General features: G+C 45.4%; 1 protein-coding gene across 12 annotated transcripts in view; it reads right to left on the bottom strand.

The window, feature by feature from the left end:
* The window catches only part of PALM2AKAP2 (PALM2 and AKAP2 fusion), a 356,683-nt gene that overhangs the window by 121,037 nt on the left and 210,039 nt on the right, over positions 1 to 25,607 (bottom strand). The window contains exon 1 of one of the 12 annotated variants that reach the window (XM_075931399.1): positions 15,768 to 15,901. The exons of 7 other annotated variants lie outside the window; for them this stretch is intronic. Coding sequence is in view for 1 of the 5 variants with exons in the window: in XM_025190527.2 (XP_025046312.2) it covers positions 14,036 to 14,047 (12 nt within the window). In the remaining 4 variants the exon portion in view is untranslated. Of the gene's footprint in view, positions 1 to 11,652; positions 13,097 to 13,169; positions 13,190 to 13,449; positions 14,016 to 14,035; positions 14,498 to 15,767; positions 15,902 to 25,607 lie in introns of those variants that run through there. 4 more of the 12 variants (XM_025190527.2, XM_025190530.2, XM_025190531.2 and 1 more) reach the window with 4 other exon arrangements.

Genomic DNA, 25,607 nt, shown 5'->3' with positions numbered 1-25,607 from the left:
AACCTTTATTCCTTTGTAGATGGAGCTTGATCCTGCCTTGAGGGCGGGGGGCTGGACTCGATGACCTCTCGAGGTCCCTTCCAGTCCTATTATTCTATGATTCTATGATTCTATGAACCGTCCGCTGTAGGAGCATTGGATGCAGGAATTCAGAGGCAAAGTGCTCAGCCTACAGACTGCATTTTCTGAACACTATTATAACGCAAAGCCATCTGAAAGTGGGAAGAAGTGGTTCAACAGTCACTGTGATGTTTAGAGTAAAATTGGAACATCACAGAGATGGATCAGGCCAAGTGTCTGTCATTCAACTGGGTATTTCTGTTTGACCACCATTAGCATAGGCCAGTGGTTCCCTTCCTTTGGTCCACGGATCCCAAGTGGGCCATGATGGAACTGTAGAGGGTTCACAGAAAGTTGGGAGCTGAGAAGCTCCGTGCCGGCAGCCAGAAAGTCCCTCAGCCAGTGCAGGTCCCTGACTGAGCTGAGGAACACGGCTTGGGAAGCATCACGGGCTGAGGGACTTGCAGGCTGCAGGCAAAGCTATATTGTCTGGTGGGTCCATCAAATTTTAATAGTTTGAAAAGGGGTCCGTAGGCTGGAAAAGGTTGGGAGCCACTGGCATAGGCAATCTTGCTGACAACAGACAGTGGGACAGATTCTAATCTCAGTGAAATCTGAAATGAGTCTGATTTCACTGAAGTTAATGGACCAACTTCAGATTTGTATCAGGGTAGCCGAAAGCAGAATGTGTCAACTGACAATACCAGCATTATCAAGAAATAGTATTATCGGTAGAAACCCAGTTTCATACTACTTTTATACTGGTTTAGCATCACATAAACCTCCCATTTTCAATTGTTAAAACGGTTAATATTTATATACTCATTTTTGGACTGTTACAGATGGAGATTCGGATTGGTCCTGCCTTGAGCAGGGGGCTGGACTTGATGACCTTCTGAGGACTCTTCCAGCTCTATGGTTCTATGACTAGTTTAACTACTTCTTGTAACTCCTGTTTAAAAACGGCTTTCCTTTTCAGCAAATTAAACTTAAAACACAACAAATGGTCTGGTAGCACTTTTTTAGACTAACAAAACATGTGGGTGGGTGGGATAGCATTGGCCTGCTAAACCCAGGGTTGAGAGTTCAATCCTTGAGGATCTTGGGCAAATCTGTCAGGGATGGTACTTGGTCCTGCCGTGAGGGCAGGGGACAAGACTCAATGACCTCTCAAGATCCCTTCCAGCTCTGTGAGATAGGTATATCATAAACTTTTGTGGGCACAACCCCACTTCCTCTGATGACGGGAGAGGACTGAAGAAGTGGGCTGTGCCCATGAAAGCTCATGATCCCGTCTACACGTTTTGTTAGCCTAGAGAGTGCTACCAGACCATTTGTTGTTTTTTAAGTTTATCTTGTACAGACTAACTCGGCTACCTCATGAAGCTTTTTAGCAAGATTGTACCGAATATAGGTGGATAAAGGAAAGAATATGTACACATTTGTGGTCACTTGCTGTACGAGAGTAATTAATGAGCAATTCTAAATTCAGAGGCAAATAGAACGTTGTCACAGGATCATATACGTACAGCCTAATCGTCCGGTCACTGACTTGAGCGGGAGCAGAACTGGGCCCGTATTTTTCATGTTCGGCCAACACTCATTGGGAATATGGCTTGAGTAAATACTTCCAGATTTTGCCCTGCATCACTGTTTCACTTGCCCATTAATCTGTGTTTGTTAATAGCACAAAAACTGGACTTCCACTTTACTACACGATGGCATATTCCATGCTAATGTGTCCAAACTCCTACACTTATGCCTGTCATTATGGCACAAAAAAATTCAATAGTTTGCAAATCAGACGCTAGAGAGCACAGTGAACTCCCCCTTTCTTCTGAATTTAATCTCATTTAATTTAGCCCATTCACATTACTGAATGAAAGGAGGTTTTTTGTTTTGTAGTTGTATATATTTTTGGAGCTTTTTCATAGGTAGTTAGAAACCAAGCTTTTAAACCAGAGCAATAATAAAAGCACCCAGAAAACACTCTTCTGATCTTTACAATAACTCTTAACATCGATCCTTTCTTATTTGTTTTTAACTAATGAGTTAAGGGACTGTTTTGAAGCCTTAAGGTTGAAAAGGGTAACAGATGGGGAGTCAAAAGCTTCTCTGAAGAGTACTATTCCACACCAATGCGAGAACAGGATTTGGCCTACCTGCTCTTGGTTACCTGTAGGAGGACGGCAAGAGGAATATGATCCATTGGGTTCACATGCTATTGAAAATGGCTCTTTTGGGGCCTGGTGTAATACACAGCAGAGACAGCCGAAAAACTTGCACTGATTTCAAAGAGCTTTGGATCAGGCTCTAACAGAGGTTGAAGAAGGGAAGTTGCCTGGCTCCCCTCTAGCAGGACTCAGTGCTAATGAAGACGGGGATTCCATGTCTTCCCTCTGCATGGCCTACCCTGCCCATCTCACATTCCTGGCTTCCACGCCTCCCTGAGAGGGGCGAGCACAGAGACCCACTTTGTAGCACTCATGTGTGTTATGCCAGAGCCTCACAGCCATAGTTGTGGACTAAGAGTCCATGGTGCTAGGCACTGCACATACAGAGAATAGGATGGTCCTTGCCCCAAAGAGTTGACAACTTAAGCATAAAACAAGAGAGAACTTGAGTGTGACTTTGAGACACCCCTGGCTGTGATGTGGTGCAAATTACCTTCTCTTCCTATCCCTCACTTTTTGTGGGTGTGTACACATACTCATTGAGCTGCTTGACTTATTTCAGTGCTGCATCTGGGCTACCATATCAGTAACTAGCAAAAAAAGAAAGGCATATAGTTGAAAAATGAATATATCTGCTCCTATTTCTCTATGTTTTTGTAATTATACTTTTTTATTCTTCATAAAACAAAGGAACAGCCACCGAAGTAATGAACAGAGGAGTGCTAGCAGAGATGTTCAGCACACACAGTCTTCATACACAGCAATTTGTGTGTGGATTAACCTCTTTACCTCAAGTCCAGTAGTGTCAGACTGAGACCTTGTCTACAGTAGAAAAAATAACTACATCAGCCAACCTCTATACACCTACTACTGTATACAACTATACTCTCCCAGAGTAAATACAGCTTATACTAGCAAAAATAGCTCATATCAGTTCTCCAAACAAAGCTATCCCAGCAAAAGCACTTGTCCAAACAGACACAGTTTTTAACCAAAAACAAAAACAAAATCACAGCCCCTGACCAACATTACACCCCAGCAAAAGTTTGTAATGCATATCTGGGATGATCCCTCTTCCTTGGGTTTTCTAATAATCCAGAGTTTGGGGGCATTTGACAGAGCAGCCCTTCAATCTTTGACTCAAAGGAAGAAAGCATTGCTCCCCTGCAGGAGAGAGTCTGTTATAAGCTTTGTCCAGCTGGTCACCGTGGGAGTCCTGTCCTTTGTGCAGACCAGCAGGGCACACTTATGTGTCAGAGTTAGCAAGAACAGAAAGCAAGTGATATCTGAGATCTGAACTTGTGTTTCCCAGATGTCCCAAAAGAGAACTCGCTCTCTCAACAGGGCTTAACCAAACTTGAGCAATTATAAAACTGCTGAACTAAGAAAAGACCCAGAAAGAGCAGTTGGAAGACTGAAAAGTTTGCAAAGAATTTTCAAAAAGCAGGAGACGACTGGAATCATCTGATATAAATGTAAATGTTTGAAGAGTCTGGAGGGGAAGGACACCCTTAAAACACACTTGTGTTCAATCAAGACCATTTTGAAAGAATGCACTTTGGACCAAAAGACTATGTTCAGTGACTGGTTGACCCAAATGAGTATAATGCCAAATGTGGCTAGCCCTGTGCATGCTGAAATCAATGGGAACACTTGTGGAATGAGCTAGATTGGATGCGTGTGGCTCTAGGAGGCCCTGTCTATATTAATCCCTGCCGTCGATCTATCTACGTGACTTCAGCTACAAAATAGTGTCGTTGAAGTATATGTGCTTACCACGGTGTCTTGTGTGCTGTAAGGTCAGTGAGGGCTGCTTTCCCATCAACACCAGCTACTCTCGTTCTGGTGGAGTACCAGAATTGAGCGCGCTCAGAGATCGTTTTATTGTGTCTAAGCAGACACGAGAAATTAACTGCCTCTGATTGATCACTGCAGCATCAATTGCCAGTGTAGTAAAGACAAGCCCTGAGTTGTGCCTCTCTGAATCCAGCCCCAAAAATTAACGTGATCTAATTTGTTGCCAGCTTTCTAGTCACCACTGCACCTCTAGCTCTGCCCCCAAAGCAGTCCTCCATTAGTTATTTCCATACTAAAGCAAAAAGCTGGTTGATGAATTAGCTGTTACTCAAAGCCATAGGGGCCTACTGAGCGAAGAGCTCAATTAAATGTTTACACACAATTTTTATTGAAAATTAAAACCATTCTCCAGAAGCCTTTGGCAAAGTATCCTCACCAAACCAGAGTGCTCTCTCTGTTTTGGTTCTGATCCTCTGCATCAACTATGGCAGATGATGTGGTACAACGTACTTATATGGCATGACGAATGGGGCTTTAATGGTAAGTTAAAAAAACCCTTCAAACACAACACCAAGAGGCAAGATTTTCAAAAGTGAAATCTATGCCATCAAGTGCCAGTAATGCCTCTCTGCCATGTATATTGGCCAAACCAGACAATCTCTGCGCCAAAGGATAAATGGACACAAATCAGACCTCAGGAATGGGAACACAAATAAGCCTGTAGGGAAACACTTTAACATTTAGTAACGATTCAAAAGTAGCCATCTTTCTACAAAAGAATTTTCAAACCCTATTACAAAGGGAGACACCTAAACAGGAGTTTGTTTGCAAATTCAATAGAAGCAACTTAAGACTAAATAAAGATCTTAACTGGTTAACACACTACAAAGGCAATTTCCCTTCTTTTGGTATTCACATCTCCACAACAAATGCTGTGAATGAGCCACTTCCACTCTGACTTGATTAGCCTCGTTAACACCATGTATACAACTCTGCCTCTATAACTTCCACCCCTATTCATCTGATGAAGTGGGTTTTACCCAGAAAAGCTTATGCTCTAATAAATCTGTCAATCTCTGAGGCTACGTCTACACTGCAAGGTTTTAGCGCAAAAACCTGTGGAGCATCCACATCTCAAATGCGCTTTTGCGCAAGTAAATCAAGAGTAAAACGGCAGAAGAGAGGGCTTTTTCTGGCGTACGTAAACCTCCTTTTACGAGGCATAACTCCCTTTTGCATTACAGCTATTGAGCAAAAAGGGAAGTGTGGACACTCTAGAGGCCAAACCACGGGGAAAAAGCACAGGTGTTCTGATGGCCAGTCACAGAATGGCTATCAGAGCTTTCTTGCGCAAGAGCATCCATGCAGCATGGACACTCTTTTGTGCAAAAGCACATCGCTTTTACGATGTGCTTTGAGGTGTGGACATGCTCTTGCACAAGAAGTTTTTGCACAAAGACTTGTTCGCAAAAAGCTTCTTGCGCAAGAAGCATATAGTGTAGACGTAGCCTAAGGTGCCCCAGGACTTCTCGTTCATATAAAGGAAAGAAGTTGACTGAGGTGGTTTTTCAGAAACAGCTTTTAAGACAATTTGAACAATACTGAATTATTTTGCTCTCAAGGAGGAAAACACTCAAGATTCTCTCAAAAGGTTTTTCTGGTCAGTTCAACTGTGATAGGTAACAGACTCCAATGAAATGATGCAGTCAAAGGCATTGCTTTGTTTTTCCTCTTGATAACCCTAAAAAATAGCAGCAGAAGCCCAAAGGAGCAGGAAGGTCTTACTGACCCTCTTAGTTAAAAAGGAACACTTTGCCACTGTTCTTTGAACATCCTTATTAGACCAGGTCTTCAGCTAGTGCATACTGATTTGGCATAGCTCAACTGACAGCAGGGGTGATGCATGGGAGGGGCACACATGGCCACACGGCCATCCCTGAGATGCTGAGGGAGAGCAAGGGGCCAATGAAAGAGCTGGAAGGGAAGAGGCGGAGCCAGAGTCTTTCTTCTTCCAGTTCCACCAGGCAGCTTGCCCGGGATGCTGCCCACAACAGTGGCTGCATTCCCCCTAAGCATCTGCTGTGTGGCCAGAGACTGACTTAGAGAATGCCCTAGAAAGGACAGAGTTCCACCATTCCTCCAGACCCCCACCTCTCCATGGGCAGGGGGCATGGGACAGTGGGTGGAAAAAAGTCACATGGGTGGGTGGGGTCATGTTCCCCACCCCCACTAGTGCTCCCTTTATATCCACTAGTCATACCTGATTGGAGTCAATGCAGCTATGCCAATTTACTCTGGGTAAGGATATGGTCTGGTCAGTCTCGATTATGTGCCGCAATCAATTTAAGCAACTACGTTTTGAACCTTGCATGCATAAAGTTAAAAATTTAATTGTTATTATTATTTTTGTCTCCTACATACATTTGATCTTTCTGCAAGTGAGTCATGGCTTTCCTCTGACACTCTTGCCTGCCACACTGATGCCTGTTCCTCTCTAGATGAAAATACGCCGTGTGATACAACTCCCATTAAAAACATATGAAGAATTGGAATTGCATATTTGTGACAGCCCACTATTTCCTTGTCACTTTGCAAGTGCCTAAGTGTTTTAAAATCAGGTCAAATTAAGTCTATGAAATTACTGATAGTAGTTTCCATAACAACATGGGAATATTGTTCTCAGGAGCATATCAGCAGGAATCTTTTCTTGTGCTAAATTTCCGGGGAGGAGGGACCTTTAAAAGTCGAAGAAAGCGACCTATTTACAAGAAAATATATCGGAAGCATGCTTGAGAGTTAAGGCTCTCTTGACACTTCTGTTTCTCTTTTAATGTTTTGGGAATACTGTTCTATATTTCAACAGAGTAAAATAAGGTAAAAAATGGTGACAACACGTTTGGTCAACTCACACTTAAAATCGATAACCATGTAACCGCTGAAAATCTCACTGGTTACATGCTGCAGGCTCTCCAGTATAAAACTTAAATAAACTTTATACTGCAGAGCCTGCAACACAGCCAGCTTCCAAGGAGCGGGGCGGGCAGCTGTTGCGCATAAGCTGGCTCTTTGTGTACTCCAGGTCAGGCTGCCAGTCCCACTCCCAGGAGTGGGGCCAGCAGCTAGAGACAGTGCATGTCAGCACCAGCTACCAGTGTGTCCCAGGAGATGGGTTATAGCATAAGCCAGCTGCCACTGCACATCGGCTGCCAGCCCAGCTCCCGGGGGAGCCACCTATGCTGTGGGCTCTGCAGCATAATCCTTATTGCAGAGCCTGCAGTGCGTGTAATCACTAAGAATTTTAACCGTTACACGGTTACTTTAAAAAAAAATTTGCAACCTACTGTATATTTACAATCTTTATTTTTCTTGCCTTTATCTTTCACTCTGAATGGGTGGGATGAATGGCAGCCCTTGAACTGCTCCACACTCACATTTTACTGTGTATCTAAGTGCCTCTTATCACTCATCATGGTACCTCAGCCCTCCTCCCTTGTTCTGTGCAAAATATCAAGTTACTCCTTACCATAAAAATGTCTTTAGGGTTTGTGGCTTAGGTTTTTTAGCTCTGTAATGCACTTGGAGATGCAATAAAAACCTTGCTTACTATATGCTCCATAATAGGTCTTTTATTAAAGTAGCTACAAAAAATAAGCCGCATGGTCTATTGTGCCCCCTCTTTTGTTTTAGGGTCTCAATAACATAACCATCACTGTGACATTTGGGTATCTATTGTGTTTCTCTTCTAAATCCACACGCATGTCAGTAGTAGCTCTTTGTTTACTATGTACCTAGATATGAAATACCTGGTTGCTAGAGACTATGCCTATCCAGTTGTATTGTAGGGTGCAGCACTGCATACAACAGACCCCTGATGCTAAAGGAAGTCTTTGGACAGCAGTGTGATAATCATACCACCACCTACAGAACATGGAAACCAGCTGCCAATTAAGTTAATAGGAAACTACAAAAAAGATATTTGCTACAGACAGGTTACTGGATTAATCTACATGCAATACTGCATCACAAAACACAGATACATAACTAGCATTTTTGTGATTCTGTATTTGAATATTTATTGATCTTACCTTACATAGCTAATCCTATAAACACGGTTATGACCATAAATTTAATTAAAAGCTAGCTTAAGTTAGCAGAGCACAGTATTAAGTCCTTGAAATGCCAATTACATGTAGAAGATTTCTGCACTGCTACAATACTTCAGGAGGGAGGGGGGAGCCTACAGCAAAGAACAATGTATTATGTTTTGCCTACACTACTGGTGGTACTTTTGCTGACAATATTTGTGTTCAGATAAAATATCACCATCTCAAAGCATAGCTTTCCTTCTGTTTGATGCCACAATGGAATCATTATGTTTTGTTTATGGACATCACCGATTTACGATGCCACAGAAATAACTGATCTCACTACAAGAATCAGGATACAAAAAAAAAAAAAAAAAAAAAAAAAAAACTTCAAGATGAGAGCATCTTGGTTTACAAAGAAATACTTTGCTGATTATTCCAGCTGCCCAAGAGAAATCAGGGCTCCATTATGCTGGATAACTATACATACAGTTCCTGCCCCCAAGCATTTACAGTATCAGTAGACACGACAAAGGCAATATTAACATCCCCATTGGTACAACTAAAGCAGAGAGATTAAATGACTTATCCAAGTCACAAAGGACATCTGTGGCAGTGCCAGGAACTGAATGCAAATGGTATGATGGTGCAGTTTATTAATAAACATAATTCTTCCTTAGACCACAATTCCTCTCTTTAATAGTGAGCAAAAGTTACAAAGGTGATTCTAAAACAAGTGTGAACAAAAAAAACCAGATTTATATTTTAATGGCATATTTTAAAGTGTTCCTAAATTATAATGTCTATCTTTAACATATCCCTATTGATGCTTCTAAAGGCCCAGTTAATGTTTTAGGGAATTGGCCCTACTTAAAATGCATTATTGCTTTTCTTTGTTAATGAGGGACCAATGAAATCATTCTTTCTGCTCAACCAAACTGCCGAGGACCTCTCACTTTTGGCATCACATCACATGAAGATATAGTATAGAGCAACACACAGAATGCAGCATCATTATTCTTTTAGATTTGATTGTTTTCTGCCACTTCTCTGAAGTTATCCTGAACGCTGCTTTTCCCTCTCAATCACAGTATTGTTTCCACTGTTTAAAAAGACAGAGAATACTGAAGCCTTTAATCAGCCAGAACCCCCACTGAAGCCAATGGGATTTTTATTGGGTGAAGACTGCAAAATATGGCCCATGTTGAAGCCTGCAACTAAAAGTGAATGTCAAGATTTGTTCATGCAATGTAAATGCCAAGTGTGAGCTTAATGTTATGAGGGGGCTTCTCTGGAATTACATTCTAAAAAAGGAAGCAAAAGAAAGGATGCATTTTGCACAGTATCACAAACTTCTAATTCAAAATGTTGACTGTTATGCCATCATTTTGGATCCAAACTGCACGATGAGCTTTTTATTAGGTAAACATAATACCTCCAGGCATCCAATGAGGTTGGAGCCCTGTTGTGCGTGAAGCTGTGCAAACACAGTAGACAGTTCTGCCCTGAAGAGTTTGCAATCTGAACAGAGAAGTCAAAAAAGCCATTATCTCCATTTTACAGATGTCCTGAGGCAAGACAAGATTTAAGGCCCTAGCCAGGAAGGTCTTTAACCAAGTGCAGTCTCACTGAAGTTGGACAGGCTACACGTCTGACTGATATTACATATCCATGGATGCACTCAGGACTAATTTAACACTTCTCCCACCGATGTGCATGGGCATTTTGTGAATGGTTTAAATGGAAGCAAAATTGGCTCACTGCTGAGTGCTTATGAAAATTCCACTCTAAGAATTTGCCCAAGGCTACACTTGAAGTCTGTGACCTTGGACAACTAAATCTGTACATCTGAACTCAGTCCAATGCCTTCTATCTCCCATCTCCTGGCAGATTTGAATGATCTCTACTTTCCATGCCAGCAAAAGAATCCAAGGACAGGAAAACAGGTTTGCTATGGCTGTGATATATTTTTTTAATCCTGTTCACTTACAATTAAGGTGAATGTGAACTTTGCTAATCTGCATTTGTCTCACTACAAAATTAATTATTGGCTTATCCTTTAAAAGGATGGAGTGGACCATTGTAGAATACTAATTTGCCACTGCAATAGTGTCAGAAATCATGTGCAACGTAAACCCTTGACGTAAAAATAATTTTAGGAGAGAGCTCTAAAAATTCTTGAGCTCTTGAAAACAAGTATCAACCATTTTAGCAAATTGTTAGGTAGGAATTATACCAATTAAATACACTACTGCATTTGTCAGCAAATAGTCCATACTGCTGCTAGAGTTCATAATAAGACTTCATTTTCCAAAGCCATGCTTTAATGGCCTAGGCCAGTGCCAATTAAAACACAAATCTCTGTGGGCCAAATACTACCCTTGGATAAGTATACACAGCTCCCATTGAAGTCAATAAGGCTAAGTCTACACTAGAAACCTCACAGTAGCATAGCTGGATGGACACATCTGCACCCATAGCAGTTCTAAGCGGACTAGAGAGAGCTCTCCCATTAACATAAATGAACCACCCACAAAGAACAACAGTCGTTATGTCAATGGGAGGCCAACATCCACCAACACGATGCCGTCCACACTTAACTTATGTCAGTCAGTGGTTTGTTTTTTCACAAGCCTGAGCAGCAAATTTTACCACCAAAACAGATAGTGTAAACATTGCTAACATCCAGTTCTTCACTCTCAGTTTTTAGCCCAGGATGAACTGCAACCAAATTCAATTTACTCCTGATTTATACAAGTGTGGGAATCAATTTGGGCCCAGTGACTCCAGAGAACAAATTTGAAATTGTTAAAAACACTATTAAAAGAGATCAACTGTAAAAGATTAAGAAAACCCCAAAGAAATAAGACTGCCACTTCAGCGTGTAGGCACAACAGGATATAACTTACGATCTCAGAACAGCAGGAAGATTCCATTATTAAGAAACAAATCAACAGCCAAAATTTTACGATGTGTGCCAAAAGAGGGACTCAGTTGCAGAAGAATTCAACAGGATACTGAGCTTGATCATGCACTCGTCTGACCTGGTATGTCAGCTCCTATGTTCCATATGTTGACACTTAAATGTGCAACATAAGAGTTTAAGTTTGGGCTCCCATTTTTAATGGGCCAGGACATTTATTAGTCAGACTTCAATATTTTTATTTGAGACTCAGAAACTTTAGCGGATAGGTAGTGTCTGTCTCTGGGAGTGTTATCACAAGGAGCCTGGGAATTTAAATTCATAACTCTGCTAAACACTTAAAATCATGGTCTCAAAGACACTGGGTTTCTGGTTTATTACATCAATCTGTGACCCACTAATCCCCGTTTTGTTCTATGACAGCAGAGGTGTTAACAGTCCACTTCACCTTGAATGATCTCAAACAATACACTTTTAACTACTTATGTAAAGAATCTGTCCCACCTTATATTTAGCTGTGACACTGAGCACCAGAAGAACAGCTCCATATTGAAAGCCTGTCTGTTTTTAAACCAGCAAAAGTTGGTCCAATCAAAGATATTACCTGACCTACCTTATCTCTAATATCCTGGGACCAACACTGCAAACAACTTCTTATAACCTGGCAGATGGCATAGCTGGGAACAGGCAGACAATCCTATATGTTCATCTGGCAATGGGAGCAGGAAAATTGTAGCGAGTTCTTGATTCTAGAACCGATTTGTCCTTTGCTCTGACAGCTAACTTGGTTGACCTTCAAGGTCTGTTTACTCAGTCTCTCTGTGAGGTCTTGGAGTGAGTTGGTTAATTGGGAAAGGTTTAGTTCTTTGAGGGCCAAGGAATTTTTTACTGGTGGCAATGGGCAAAAACAAACTAAGATGCAAGAAAATTGTCCATTTACCTAGATTTGAAGGACAAATCTACTCTATATCGATTTAATTGTGCACATAAATTCCTCTCATAAACCTCCAGTCATTTAATATTCTTTCATGTATTACTGCAGCACAAAAAACGTAAGAAACATTCCATCAGTACCAACTGCTAGAAAAGAGACAGCCAACATATCAATAAATGCATAAATTAAAGAACCTTGGCAGCTTGAACAAAATTGTTCACGCAAGTACTGCAAATGTGTTAATTGCTGGTCAGCTGAACTCAGAATGGCCTAGCTGCAAAAGGATAGTTCAGCATGATGAAGTGTCAAAAATCACAGGGAGAATGGTAACAGTAAAGGATAACAGTGAATGTTGCATTATGCATGTTACAATGGCATTTCATTTCCTGGTGAAGCTTGCAACCAATACAGTATCTGCATAGCTAACCAATTCACAACTGTGTGCTCCTCAGTGCAGACCTGGCTTTCTAACACTCAAGCAAGTCAAACAAAAACCCGGTATAATTAATTTCATTCATCCCATGCTCAAAATATTAATCGGTTCCTCGAAATTTAAAAGCAAGATATCCTGGATGCTTCAGTTCTTAGGGGCATTTTTTAACCTTTGTTGGGTCAGAGACTGCTGACCCTCAGGCAAGTAGATTTTGTGTGCTCCAGTCCCGCTGTGGTATAGCGGGGTGCTGGAGTGCCAGCTCAGACTCCCCGATGCTGGGAGGGAAGCCCCAAGCCTTAGGGGCCAGATCCAGGCAAGCCAGGAGCTTCAGGTTCCCCACCCCTGTTTTAAGCCCTTAAGAGCCCTGGCTCTTGAATTCCATGTACAAGGAATATTAGTTTGCAAAGAATACAGAAGCAGACTCAAAACAGCTCTTACTAGTTCTGAAGTTGTACATATAACAAGAAAGGGAAAAAAACCATCACCAGTTTATATCAAAACCTCCATGAACTACTGCTACTGACCTCTGCTATTAAAAGGCACCTCCATGGTTTAATTTACTTTAAAGCTCACATGGTTCATCATGTAAAACAATCTTTGAGCAGGTATTTTAAAACAAGGAAAAAATACTGTTAATGTCAAACACACACATAGATACACACACACACACTAAAAGTTTCCTATTAGTATAGAAATATATGCTATCCACATTTTAAAAAATGGTCTGACAGAGCTCTGCAATGAAATTAAACAAAAAACTCACCCATGCACTCACTTTTCTGGAACATGCATAAATTAATATTCAATAAATAGAGTACGTGCCCCTGTGCTTCATTCGCAGCTGTGCCTGGTGATTTCAAACACTGTGAGCTAGTAAGTTATGAATCAACTTGCACTCAAAAAAAAAAAAAAAGTTAAGCAGCCTTACAGAGCTCTCAAAGCTGTTGAGTCAATACCATATAATTATGGAAATAAAATAAATCCCTATCAGCAATGCAAAACCTCACAATGCACTCACCAGCTATGAATATCAATTGACATACCTGAGCTCTGAGAGAATGCTAGATGGAATCCAGCATTTCAGTGCAATGCTGAAATGCTCATCACATTTCAGAATAAACACACTTTCATTTGCCTATTAAAATCAGAATCAAGGACTTCATTCGAATAAGTTACTGCCTTAACATACATTTTCTGCAGCTGATATGTGATTATGGCCGAGAACCAAGGCTTAATACTGCTACTGCTCATTCTAGCCAATGATTAATTCCATTAGTAACTCAAGTGGTTGCTCATACACAGGGCTCTTATCCCTCCTACACAGACATCTGAATAACCTTCAAAAGTGACACCAAAAATGGAGGATGAAATATTGGGAAAAGTTTCATAGTGGTTTAAAATTAAGCCCTCAATATTTAAAATCCATAACAAGCGTGTTTTTATTTCCCAGTGACCCAGAGGCGGCATGATTTGTCAGCCAGACAATTTTAAACACAACTTACCCCCCATAAAAATTAGGAGCACTTGAAAGAAATAATTTGGGCTCTTTTCAAATTGAGTGTTCATGCCTGCTACAAGATTTCCCAGCTAATCATTAACTCCTTGCCTCTCATTCATTTTTGTACCTACATTTGCGAACATGATTCAAAATTCAACCAGACTTCCTGGCATTTCGTTGGGGATGCCTGCTAAGAATTCCCACCGATTTGCACTGAAGACTTCCCGAAGTTCAGAGGAAAGCAGGGGCAGAGCTCAGCGCTTCCAAAGGGAGGCTGGTTACGCGAGGAGTCGCAGCTTCCCAGCGAGCCGCGTGGGATCCGCTCCTTGCAAAGCCCAGGAGTAAGCCTGGCGCGGAGACTGGAAGCGCTGGGGAGCGGAGCGGCTGCAGAAGGGGCTCCCCAGGAGCGCGCTGCAAGGGTTTCACGGCGCGGGCTAGCGAGTGGCCGCCGCAGCAGGGAAACGTGCTGGCGCAGGATTGCTAGCGCGGAGTGTTTGACATTCCGCACACATGGAGGGCTCAGCCACTGGCCGCTCTGCTCCCCCCTCGCCCGCGTCTTCACTGCAGCGAGCCCTGCCCTGCCCCTCCGGCGGCGGCTGCTCTGCTCTCAGCTCTGCCCCCCAGCCCCTCTTTCAGCTGGACCCCCCACAGGGCCCGCCCCCGCCGCCTCCTTGCAGCTGCGCCCCTGCTCCTGCGCTGGCTGCACAGCGACCCCTCCTATGGCCAAGCCAGGTACAGAAAGGGCCCTGCCCCGAACAGACCCCCCCAACCCGAACCGGCTTCCCCCAGCTGCAGGGTCAAAGGGCTCCCAAGCACAGTCCCCAGCAGAGCACGCCTGCCTCCAGCCCAGCCCCCCTCCCGGGCTGCCGACCCCACACCCAGGGCCACCCCCCGTCCCTCGCGGGCTGCCGACCCCTCACCTGCTCCCACACCCAGGGCCACCCCTCCCCTGCCGGACTGCAGACCCCTCACGCACCCCTCCCCTCCCGGGCTGCAGACCCCCCCCCACACCCCACCCCTCCCGGACTGCAGACCCCTCACGCACCCCTCCCCTCCCGGACTGCAGACCCCTCACGCACCCCTCCCCTCCCGGGCTGCAGACCCCCCCCACCCCTCCCGGACTGCAGACCCCACACGCACCCCTCCCCTCCCGGGCTGCAGACCCCCCCCCACCCCTCCCGGACTGCAGACCCCACACGCACCCCTCCCCTCCCGGGCTGCAGACCCCCCCCCACCCCTCCCGGACTGCAGACCCCTCACGCACCCCTCCCCTCCCGGGCTGCAGACCCCCCCCCACCCCTCCCGGACTGCAGACCCCTCACGCACCCCTCCCCTCCCGGGCTGCAGACCCCCCCCCACACCCCACCCCTCCCGGACTGCAGACCCCACACGCACCCCACCCCTCCCGGACTGCAGACCCCTCACGCACCCCTCCCCTCCCGGGCTGCAGACCCCCCCCCACACCCCACCCCTCCCGGACTGCAGACCCCTCACGCACCCCACCCCTCCCGGACTGCAGACCCCTCACGCACCCCACCCCTCCCGGGCTGCAGACCCCTCACGCTGCCCCCTTCCTTCCCCGTCCAAGCAGAACTTGGGGGGGGGGCGCAGCCCGCGGAGCTTTCCCCGCCCTAGCCACGCAGCACTCGCCCCCCACGGCGCTATGAATTGCCCCCTCCCCCGCCGCTCATCAGCCCCTCACCGCCCCCCGGCCGGAGCACCCAGCCGCCCCGCAAAGCCTGCGGCGCGCAGCTCCGGCTCGCAGGCAGCGGCCCCCGCCCTGGGGCATTTCGCGCCTGCCCTCTGCGGGGGCAGCTTCTACCCCCCTCCAGCCCCAGCCACCTCCCCCCGGGGGCAACTCACCGGGGATGCGGCTGCAGCGCCAGCGGTGCCCCGAGGCTCCGGGCAGCCCGTCAGCAAACTGCGGCAGCCCCCTTGCGCGCTGGGGGCGTGGGCTGGGCTCCCCGCGCGGCGTGCCCCCGAGGCCGCCCTCCCTCTGCCGCCGGCTCCATGCACCGGCCAAGGGGCGGGCTGGCTCGGCTGCCCGTGCACGCAGCGCCGAGCGGGGGCACCACCCCGAGCCGCTTGCTCAGGTTCCAGCAGCCCGGGGCCAACCCGGGCAAGTGGGGCCTCCTGGCGGCCCGGGCAGTGTCGGCTGGAAACACCAGTCCCGGTAAGTGCCACCTAGGTGAGAGCTGAGCGAGCCACAGCTGCGCTCACCTTGTTCTGAGCCTGCAGAGCCTCTGCCTAGGCCAGGGGGCTGCCCTAGAGCTGCAGCTCCAGACACTCACACACACAAGCAACTAACTTTGCATTAGGACAGGGCTACTCGACATGGGGCCGGTCTGTTTGCGGCCTGCGGCGCAGTGCGGGTTTATGGGGGGGCCCTCAACATGCACCCCGCAAGTGGGAGCCAAAACAAAAAAAGGAGTCATTAGCATGGGCTGGTGCTATGCGTTTTAGTAGTTCAATTCCAGGACTGTCCCAGCTCATTAAAAGTGCTGCTCTAGGGGTGGAATGGGGCAAATATTGCATTTTATGAATATCAGCAGCACTGACTTAAATGGGGCCTGTGTGTTGTGTAGTCTTGCCTTAGTCTTTGTATTCATGCCCGTCAGTGTGAAAGAAGCTATTTGCATGTACATGCAACTACACGTAGGTTGCAGCCCTCTGCACCTGCTGTGAGTATCGTTGTGGCTCCCAGAGGTTCCAAAGTTGAGTAGCCCTGCATTAGGAGAATACATTGTGGGCAAAACAAAAGGGGTCCAGGAAGTACTTGAAATGTACTTAACTCATGTTAATGTACTTAACTTAACCCTCTAACTAGCAACTTCGCCCCTGCTTTTCTTCTTGCTCTGAGGCATGGGGTAGGAATTTGGGGATAGTCAATTACATCTCCGCCTTTCCTATCCCCCTGGCATTTGTGCTGCTAGCAAATAGGACAGGTAGAACCGAACCTGTGTCCTTCTCTGCCTACCTGATTGTGGCAGGGAGTAAGTGGGTACACAGTACCTGTCTGTTTCTTTCTGCCTGGTTCAAAGCTCAGGGGTAGCTCTCTCAGGTTTATAAGGGGAGGTTTACTATCCCTTACTTCCTCATAGAGCTGTGTAAACCAGATTACAACAGGTGCATGGACCCACGAGCAGAGCCGGCTCTAGGTTTTTTGCCACCCCAAGCAAAAAAAATTTTTGGCCACCCGCTACTCCTTTTTGGTTGGCTTTTACATGTTTTCACTGTGCAATGTTTGTTTTGACAGTTTAAAATTACAAAAACAATAAAAACATTTGTAGTTAGTGAAATAAAACAATTTGCTACTAGTGTACTCTTAATTTTAACAAAATCATAATTACAAACAATTTGGGTTCAACTATGTACTGTAATGAAAAACATTAGTGTCTTCCAGCGTGCCCAGTTTCTTAAATTAAAAGAATTTATATGAACTGAATTTTCTGGGTATTATGCTTTCGTAGCCTTTTAATAATTCAGTAAAATCTAAATTTTTTGCAATGGTACTTTCAATTGAAATTAATGTGAATCCTGACAAATGATTTTAAGACATGGCAGACCTCAAATAATTTTTTAGTAATTTCAGTTTTGAGAAACTGCGCTCACCAGAAGTCACTGATACTGGTAATGTTAAAAGAATGCGTAATGCTATAGCAGTGTTTGGAGTAAAAAAATAATTTCTTGCTATAAATTCTAATACTTTTAGAGGAGAAGTTTTAGGACTTATTAGCTCAGATTAAGCTATTAATTCATCATACAAATATAATTTTAATTATTTTTTTCCCATAAAGGCAAAGATGCTTCAAGTAAACTCCCCCTCCCCTTTCACTCACAACAGCCTTTTCCCTGCCCTGTTCAGCCCCTCACTATGCACCCCTCACTCCCAACTCACAGCCAGCCCAGCCCTGCCCCCCCTACCTGCTGGTGCCCCTCACTCCTAACCCACAGCCAGGCCAGTCATGGGCTCCCCCCACCAGCTGCCAGTGCCCCTCACTCCCTGACCCACAGCCAGCCCAGCCCAGCCCTGCCAGTGCCCCTCACTCCTGACCCACAGCCCTGGGCATCCCTGCCTCACTCTGCCCCTGCTGCTGGGGGCCAGTACCTGGAGGCTGACCCCTCCTGACAAATTCCCTCGGGGTCTCCTGTGAAGAGCTTGGTGGCCTGCTTGGCCTTGCGCTGGAGGTTCCTGATGAAGACGGGGAAGTAGCTGGCCTCCCAGAGGCAGCTCAGGCTGGGCTGGCCCCGTGTCTGCAGTAGGAGCTGGGGCAGGCGGTGGGGCTGCTCCACCAGTACCTACAGCTTCTCCAGGGCCTGCAGGGCCTTGTCAGTGTGGTCCGCCTGGCCATGCCCAGACTGCAGACTGCGCTTCCTCCACCGGGGCCATCCCCCCACGAACCCACCCCGGCCCCCCGCAGGCAGGGCTGACCCGAAGTAGGCGGCGGAGCCGGGCAGCAGCAGGAGGCAGAGGGCGGCCAACAGGCTCTGGGCGCACATGGTGGCAGTGCTGCGCGGCGGGTAGTGGTGTCTCCTGCGGCTCTTTAAAAATCGGTGGGGCAGGGCCGGGGGCGGCTGCTTACCTGGAAATGTCACCCCTGGAAATGCGCTGCCCCAAGCACGTGCTTGATTTGCTGGTGCCTAGAGCCGGCCCTGCCCATGAGGATGACAAAGGTGCTGTTGAGGGAGACTAGAAAAATCACTGGTGCCTGCTGCCATGACTACGTTACAAATCTTGCCATATTTGGTGTTTTTCTTAATGCTACAACTGCTGGGATTATAGAATCTCAGCTGTCATTTAAAAACTCCACATAGTACATTTCTAGCCCTTGCTTTGGGAGAGAAAAGCTTGGAAACCATATGTAAGCATTCCATAAAGGCTCAGAAAGCAGGTGGTGAATAAAAAGAACCCCAAAGAAATTAATGCCCTTTATAAGATGCTTCAACTCCAAAGAGATTCAGATATTTCTGAAACTTCAATACAGCATTCTCCTCTTCCCCCACTCTTACTGCCCCCACACTGGACTACGTTTAAATTGTGGGAGTACAACACGGAGTTGTTTTATGAGCAGAAGCAATATAGCAAGTAACCCAATGCGGTTTTGATTTTTTACTTCTTCTTACAGCAGGGAAGCATTTAATTAGTATTAATGAGGCAAGCACAGAGGAAATCAAGTGTTATTTCATCATGGATATTTTAAATGAGTTTTGCATATTGCTTGTAATTTGCATTATTAACATTTACAACAGTGGAACAAAATTATGTCTTAATTTTGGCTTTAACGATGCATTTTGTTAATGCTACGCCTCTTGCTTGCAGAGATGGAGCTAACTGCTGGAGTGAAAGGCAGGAAGAAGAGGTGACTGTCAGATTGCAGCCGTTGCTAACTTTTTCTTTAAAGGCAAATGGGAATTTTGCCTGACAAGTGAATGAGCAGCTCAATCGATGCATGTTGTCCCAAAAGTGTTTTGGAAAGGATGCAGAATATGTAATAGCTGCAAAATCAATCCAGTTGTCAGCTAAGGGAAGGGCTTTTGTTATTACTTAATTGATATTTTCCCACCCCTGATTCCTCCAAAGCTTCTTCCTGCTTTTGGTGCTCCATAGTTTTGGAAGAGAAGCAGCACTATCCATATCTTTGTTCCCACGCAAGCCAGTAGACATCTTAAAGGGCAAGATACTGCTAATTTGCAAAAAGCATTGGCTTTGACAACTTTTCCCCGAACCTCTTCGCTGCTGCACGTGGACAGGGAGGGCCCGGATCAGTACTACAGAGCATCTACGTGAAGGGCCTTGAAGTGCATCCTCTGTGGAGGTCTCCAAATTGGGGGGGATTTTTGTTGCAGGGGCACCTGCAAATGTGGGGAGTCATACGCACTGTGTATTATATAGGAATGGGAAAAATCCCAAGTTAAAAATAGCATGGCTTGTTGCATCATTTTGACAGAAGGAATGATTGAAACTTGCCTAAGGGCTCTAGGATTGAGCCCGTTTTCAGTACCAGCACATGCAGTCAGGCCATTCAAGCTCTCCCATGGTCTGATACTCTTCCTGAAGTCAGTGGGAACTACAGATACAAAACTTCCGTTCGTTCTATGGGAAGAAAAGGCTTCCTTTTAAGCATGTAACAGTGCTCACTTATACTCACTCCGTCTGCCCCCCCATCAGCTGTCCTAGGGCACAGACTGCCTGTCCTCAGTCATGGCCTCAGGCTAGAAATAGAACTGTAACTTTGACTGGCTGAGGAACAAAGATTTCCTCAACTTGGGCAGGGTGAAAAACAGAGGAAGGAATAGTAAAGGAAGTCAGAAGTGGGTGAAGGGGCCAAGAGGAAGGGCTATCCCCCCTCCCTCCTTGCAGTTAGTGGCCCATACTCCCATGGGGGCAGATGGAAACCTTGACATGAAGCTAAGTCATCCTTTCAGTAATAAGGGAGATGTTCATAGATACCTAGGAATCCTAGTTGCAATGATTTGTGACGTGTATGCTGATTGAACCAAGAATGTGCCTTCAGCTTTGAACACGTCTGGGGGGACACATCAGGAACTGAGAACATCTTAAAAGGAAGAAATTCTTTCCATGCAAGTATTGGGGGCCCGGTACTAGGCCTCATAACCAAGGAAGGGAAAATGCTTTCTTTAAACCCAGGTGGTTCTGGAAAGCAGTGTGTGCTCTTGGTAACAGGCTTCTTTTCTCATGTCTTCTCCCATTATGAAAGGAAAGGAAACGTGACCCTGAAAGATGATGTCTTATCTGTTAGTCTCCAGCCTCAGTGTTCAGTGAGGAAGAGGAGCGGGTTTTCCTTGCAATGCAGATTTAAAAAATAGCTGCCAAAAAAATGGAGATGAGAACCTCCCCCTCCCACTCAGCACGCTATGCGGATAATGTGAATGAAGGACCACACATCTTTGCACTGACTATTTGTCTGAAAGGAAAAAAATAGAACTCCTGTGCATCCTCCGTGCACTCCATAAGAGCCCAGTAATGGCAGTGAGCCAGTCAGCTAGCATCAGAGCTATGAGAAAGCTGGAGGTCACATTCAGAAGTGCTTTATATTCAATACATGGGTAGAATGCTTAATATTACAGAGCAACACTGGTCTGGTAGATACAGAACAAGTGTGGGAGTCAGAAGTCCTATTCCTGGCTCTGTCATTGGCCTACTGCAGGCTTTAAGGACAGTCACATACTCTTCTTGTCAATTTAGATAAGATCTTCAGGGTAGGGAGTGTGTTTTGTTATGTGTTTGTACTGCTACTAACAGTGGGAGCTCAGTCTTGACTGAGGTATTAATAATTGTAAATGTTTATATTACTTAGATGGCTCCAAGGCTTACATCCCTCTTAGTTACACAAACATGCAGTATTTATCACACAAACCCTGATCACGCAATCACATATGGCTGCAGTGAGACTTTTGGGGGAATAGTGTCACAGCATTGGTTGTGTGAGCTGTTTCATCAACCCTACAATTACACACCTAATCCTATCAATACAGGTGAATTCATAAATCAGTCCCATCAGAGTGGGTAGCTACTCATGGTAGGATCCTACTTAAGTTACATCACTAGCAAAATAAAAGCATGAAACATTAAAGTATTTTCCCAACCTTCCAATTGAAGTCCCACCATTCAGCCCTCAGCTTGTTTTGTAGTTTGGAGCAAGGTAACGAATCAATCTAACCCTAAGAAATTCATAGCACGTGTCACAATTAAGAGTTTTTGCTGCAGTTGTTTGGAAAAATTGCGTATACACTTTCATGGCACGCCCAGGAGTTAGATAATGCAGTCATCAAGCTACAGCAGTGGTCCCCACCATGGTGCCTGCTGGGGCACTTATGTGCACCCACCGAGTGATCAGGGCCAGCTCCAGCCATTCTTGTGCCCTGGCCAGGCAGCGCCTGTGGAGGATCCGCCCCCGGACATGCGGCAGCCCCAAAAGGTTAGGGACCACTGATCTACAGCAATAAAAGTTGAGAAACTCTACACAATTTTACCCCAGTCTACATCCCTGCTCTGACTTTTCCTATGGTACCTCTGCCTCTGTTTACCTAGTTGCCTCCTCTCTGGGAATTTGATTAGCTACAGCCCAAAAAAACTTCTGCTGTGTCAGCGTTGATACCCTCTCTGCTGAAGCACTACACTGGCATTTCAAAGTATAGACAAGTCTCAAGTGGCACAGCTACATCCAGAGCTGAGCAGACCATTAAGCAGAGGTTGAAAGATGAATCGTGTTAACTCAAAGTGAATTGGGCAGTTAATACATTGCAGTCACAGGACAGAGGGAGGTTAGTAGGTTATGGACTGTTGTAATCAGCCATAAATCCAGTGTCTTTATGGAGTCCAGGGTTTTTAGTGTCTCGCAAAGTTATGAATTTATGCTCATCTCTTGAAGGTGTAGTGCAGCTTTCCTTTGAGGATGAGGACTAAAGGTCAACTATGGAATGATTGTTTTCTGAGAAGCAGTCACCCACAGGTGCTAGTGTGTTTGCCTTTTTTTGAGCGAGTTCATTCAAGTACACAGTGAATGTCTTGGATCAGTCAGTTACTGAGTCATCTGGTGCACTGGATGGGGTACACCATGTGTTATAGGAATGTGTCAGACTGTTGCGGAGGGGGGGACTGATAATCAGAGCGGTGGTGAATGGTGATAACAGGCAATTCTTGGAGACCTATCTTATGGCAAGGGTGCGGTGTCACCACCTTGATTTGTGTTGGTCCAGGAGAGAAGCTTGCTTCTGATGAGTTTGAAGAGGGAGTTGTCTGAATGCCAGAAAAGAGGAAAGTTTTAGGGAAGATTTGACTGTGTGGGGTCACTATTGTTTAATGATATCCTGTTTGGATTCCAGCGCAGGGTGGTATGTGAGAATCTGGTGTATAGGGCCAGTGTTATTTTTAAACAGGTTCTCTGAAGGGATGTGTGTGTCCCATTTCAAGATGCAAGCTTCTTGTTTGGAGGACGTGTCCTTGTGCATTGAAGGCGGTTTTAAGTCTTTTTGTTGTGTGTTTATAGCACCTAACACTAAAGCTCAGATCCCTAATGGGTACTGTTAGTGCCATTGCAGTATAATGAATTGAAGAGTGATGGGCTGGACTAAGATGCTGGTTTCAAGATTAAAGGTCAGCCTGCAGGAAGATGCAGGTGGACAAAGTCATCCCAAGAGGCAGTTAAGGAGATTTGGCAAAAGCACGTGTAGAAGTGACAGGAAGTGAAATGAGGGACTGCTTAGAACCCGCTTGAAGCATAAGCGATTGTCTATCTGGTGTACAAGGTGAGAAGCCCCTGAGAGGCTATGAAGAGAATTGGGATGTGAGTAGGAGTGGACAAGAAAGATTTCAGATAGTAGTATTTTGGATAGATTGAAGGTGAGTCCAGTTTAGAGGATGCTGCTGTAGTGAAGGTGAGAATCAGAATGGAAGGGGAAAAGTGGATTTTGGAAGAGGTAGCAGAAAAAAACCTGGCAGCATTAGGCCTAGAATGTGGTATGATAGGGAGAGTGCATTATATAGTAAAAAAGTTGGTAGGCCTTAAGGATGCTAATATGTGTTTATTTACTGCAGCAAGGGAGGTTTAGGTTGGACATTGGAAAAATCATCTTGTCAGGGTTGTTAAACACTGCAATAAGTTGCCTAGGGAGGTTGTGGAATGCCCATCGCTGGAGACCTTTAAGAGCAGGTTAGATGGACATCAGGGCTGGCAGATGGTGCTGGGTCCTGCCAGGAGGGCACGGGATTGGACTTGATGACCTCTCAAGGGCCCTTCCAGTTCTAGTGTTCTATGATTGAGGTAAGTTTGTAGCGGTTACACATTCACACATAGGGAGTGCAGGCAGGAGCAGGAACGTGCAGGGAATCGGTTTAAAAGCCAGCTCCCTATGAGCACTAGTTCCCACCTCTTCACCCTACCTGCCCCACCGTGCTGCTGCCTCTCTATCAGATATGCATCAAGGAAGGATATGTAGACACAGGCAGCAGCCAGCGGGGCGGTGGAGGGGGAGAGCAGATGGCTCCACAGGAGCTGCTATGTACGGGGAGCCAGTTTAAAAGCCTGCTCCCTGTGTGTACTGGGTCCCACCTTCTCCCCTCCCCTTGCTACCTCTGATACAGAGGCAGCAGCGGGGGCGGTGGGGGAGGTGGGGCGTGTAACTGTGTACATGGGTATACGTTCCCATCTCTACTAGAGAGAGGAAAAGGGAGGTTATAAAGTCAACAGCAGTGACACAAAGGAGAAACAGGGAGAAATAAATACAGGTATGGTATAGAATTGATGGGGAGGAATGGTCTGTGCAATCTTAATTTTGAGATGGTGATATAATAGGGCATCTAGGAAGACAAGAGGCAAGTGGCGATGGGAGGCTGAATGGAGAGAGGGAGCAGCAATAATTAACTACGGGGTGATGAACAGCTGAAGCAGTGTGACCTGATGAAGTTGGCCATGGATAGAGTACAGAGCCACAGACAAAGCCCTGGGAGATATGGACAGAATGGAAAGCCACAGGAGAGAGAGACAAAGAAGGTGGAGGGAGCCCTTTAAAATTATGCCTATTTGACTGCCTAATAAGCCGTTCGGATAACGTTAAGTGGATGGGCTTGGATTCCCACCTCTCCCCTTTACGTTGCACAGAGCATAATGCAACCTGTACTGTTCCAAGAATTGGCTTCTCCACACTGAAGAGAAGACGTGCTTATCTTACTACTGCATACAGTCTATTAGATGTGAAAGAAAATGTTTCAAAAATCTTATGTGCAGGGGAATTCTTACATTCACCTCCAGCATGGAAATAAAGATTTTAGGACCCTCGTAGGTTTAAATTTGCAGTATGGTGCCTGGATGATTATTTTACCACTAGCTTATTAAGGGTAAATATTCAACTATATCAATGTGAGGACTCAATTACCCTTTGATTATAAGGCCAGCAGGCACAAGGTTGCTGACCGTGGCCATAACATTAGAGACAGTCACAGAGGTTAACTGAGCCTATATTATTTTTGTCTAGTAAGACCCTTAGTATTTTTTAAAAGTGTTAAGCCATATTACTAACCTTTTCTGTCTCCATGCTGCTAAAGTCTTTAAGAAGCCCTTCTGATAAAGGTATTAGTTAATATGGAAGATTCAGGGGCTTTAAGCTACAATTAATAAATTAAGCTGTCTTCCCTACCTGTAGACATCTACATCTAGCCTTCCGCATACCCAGGGTATAGTCTATGAAGATTCAAGCTAGTCCCAGCCCTCACGATGTTAGAATGGTCACAAACAGTGGATATGGCATTGGCTAAGGAAGAGACAAGATCAAATCAAACTGGAATAGTTAAGTGAAGAAACCAAGGCTACCCAGAAGATCTTAGTACTTCTGAGGAAACTTCATGATAGAGTAAGAAAATTAATTCTTCTTAGTTCTCTAGTGATAAAAACAGCTCTTTTCTTGAACTACAAAGGAAAAAGTCCCGTTGACACTAGGGGGCCTGTGGATCAAACCCATGTCGGATAAGCACACATCTCACCATATTGAGCAGAAGATGGAGTTTTTAGATTCACCGTGTTTTCCCCACATCATAAGTGAAATCATGCAAAATGTAACTATAGTGGATACTAGTATCCGACTGTAGACCTGCTAATTAAAGCAGACTGCAATCTATATGGAAATCCAGTTCTCCTCTACCAGACACTTTGCATTTTGATATCTCATTAGGTTACATTCTGAGTG

The sequence above is a fragment of the Pelodiscus sinensis genome, chromosome 6 (assembly GCF_049634645.1).
Source record: "Pelodiscus sinensis isolate JC-2024 chromosome 6, ASM4963464v1, whole genome shotgun sequence".
Classification (NCBI taxonomy): domain Eukaryota; kingdom Metazoa; phylum Chordata; order Testudines; family Trionychidae; genus Pelodiscus; species Pelodiscus sinensis.
Note: the sequence above shows the minus strand (reverse complement) of the source record. Positions and strands in the feature narration are given on the sequence as shown.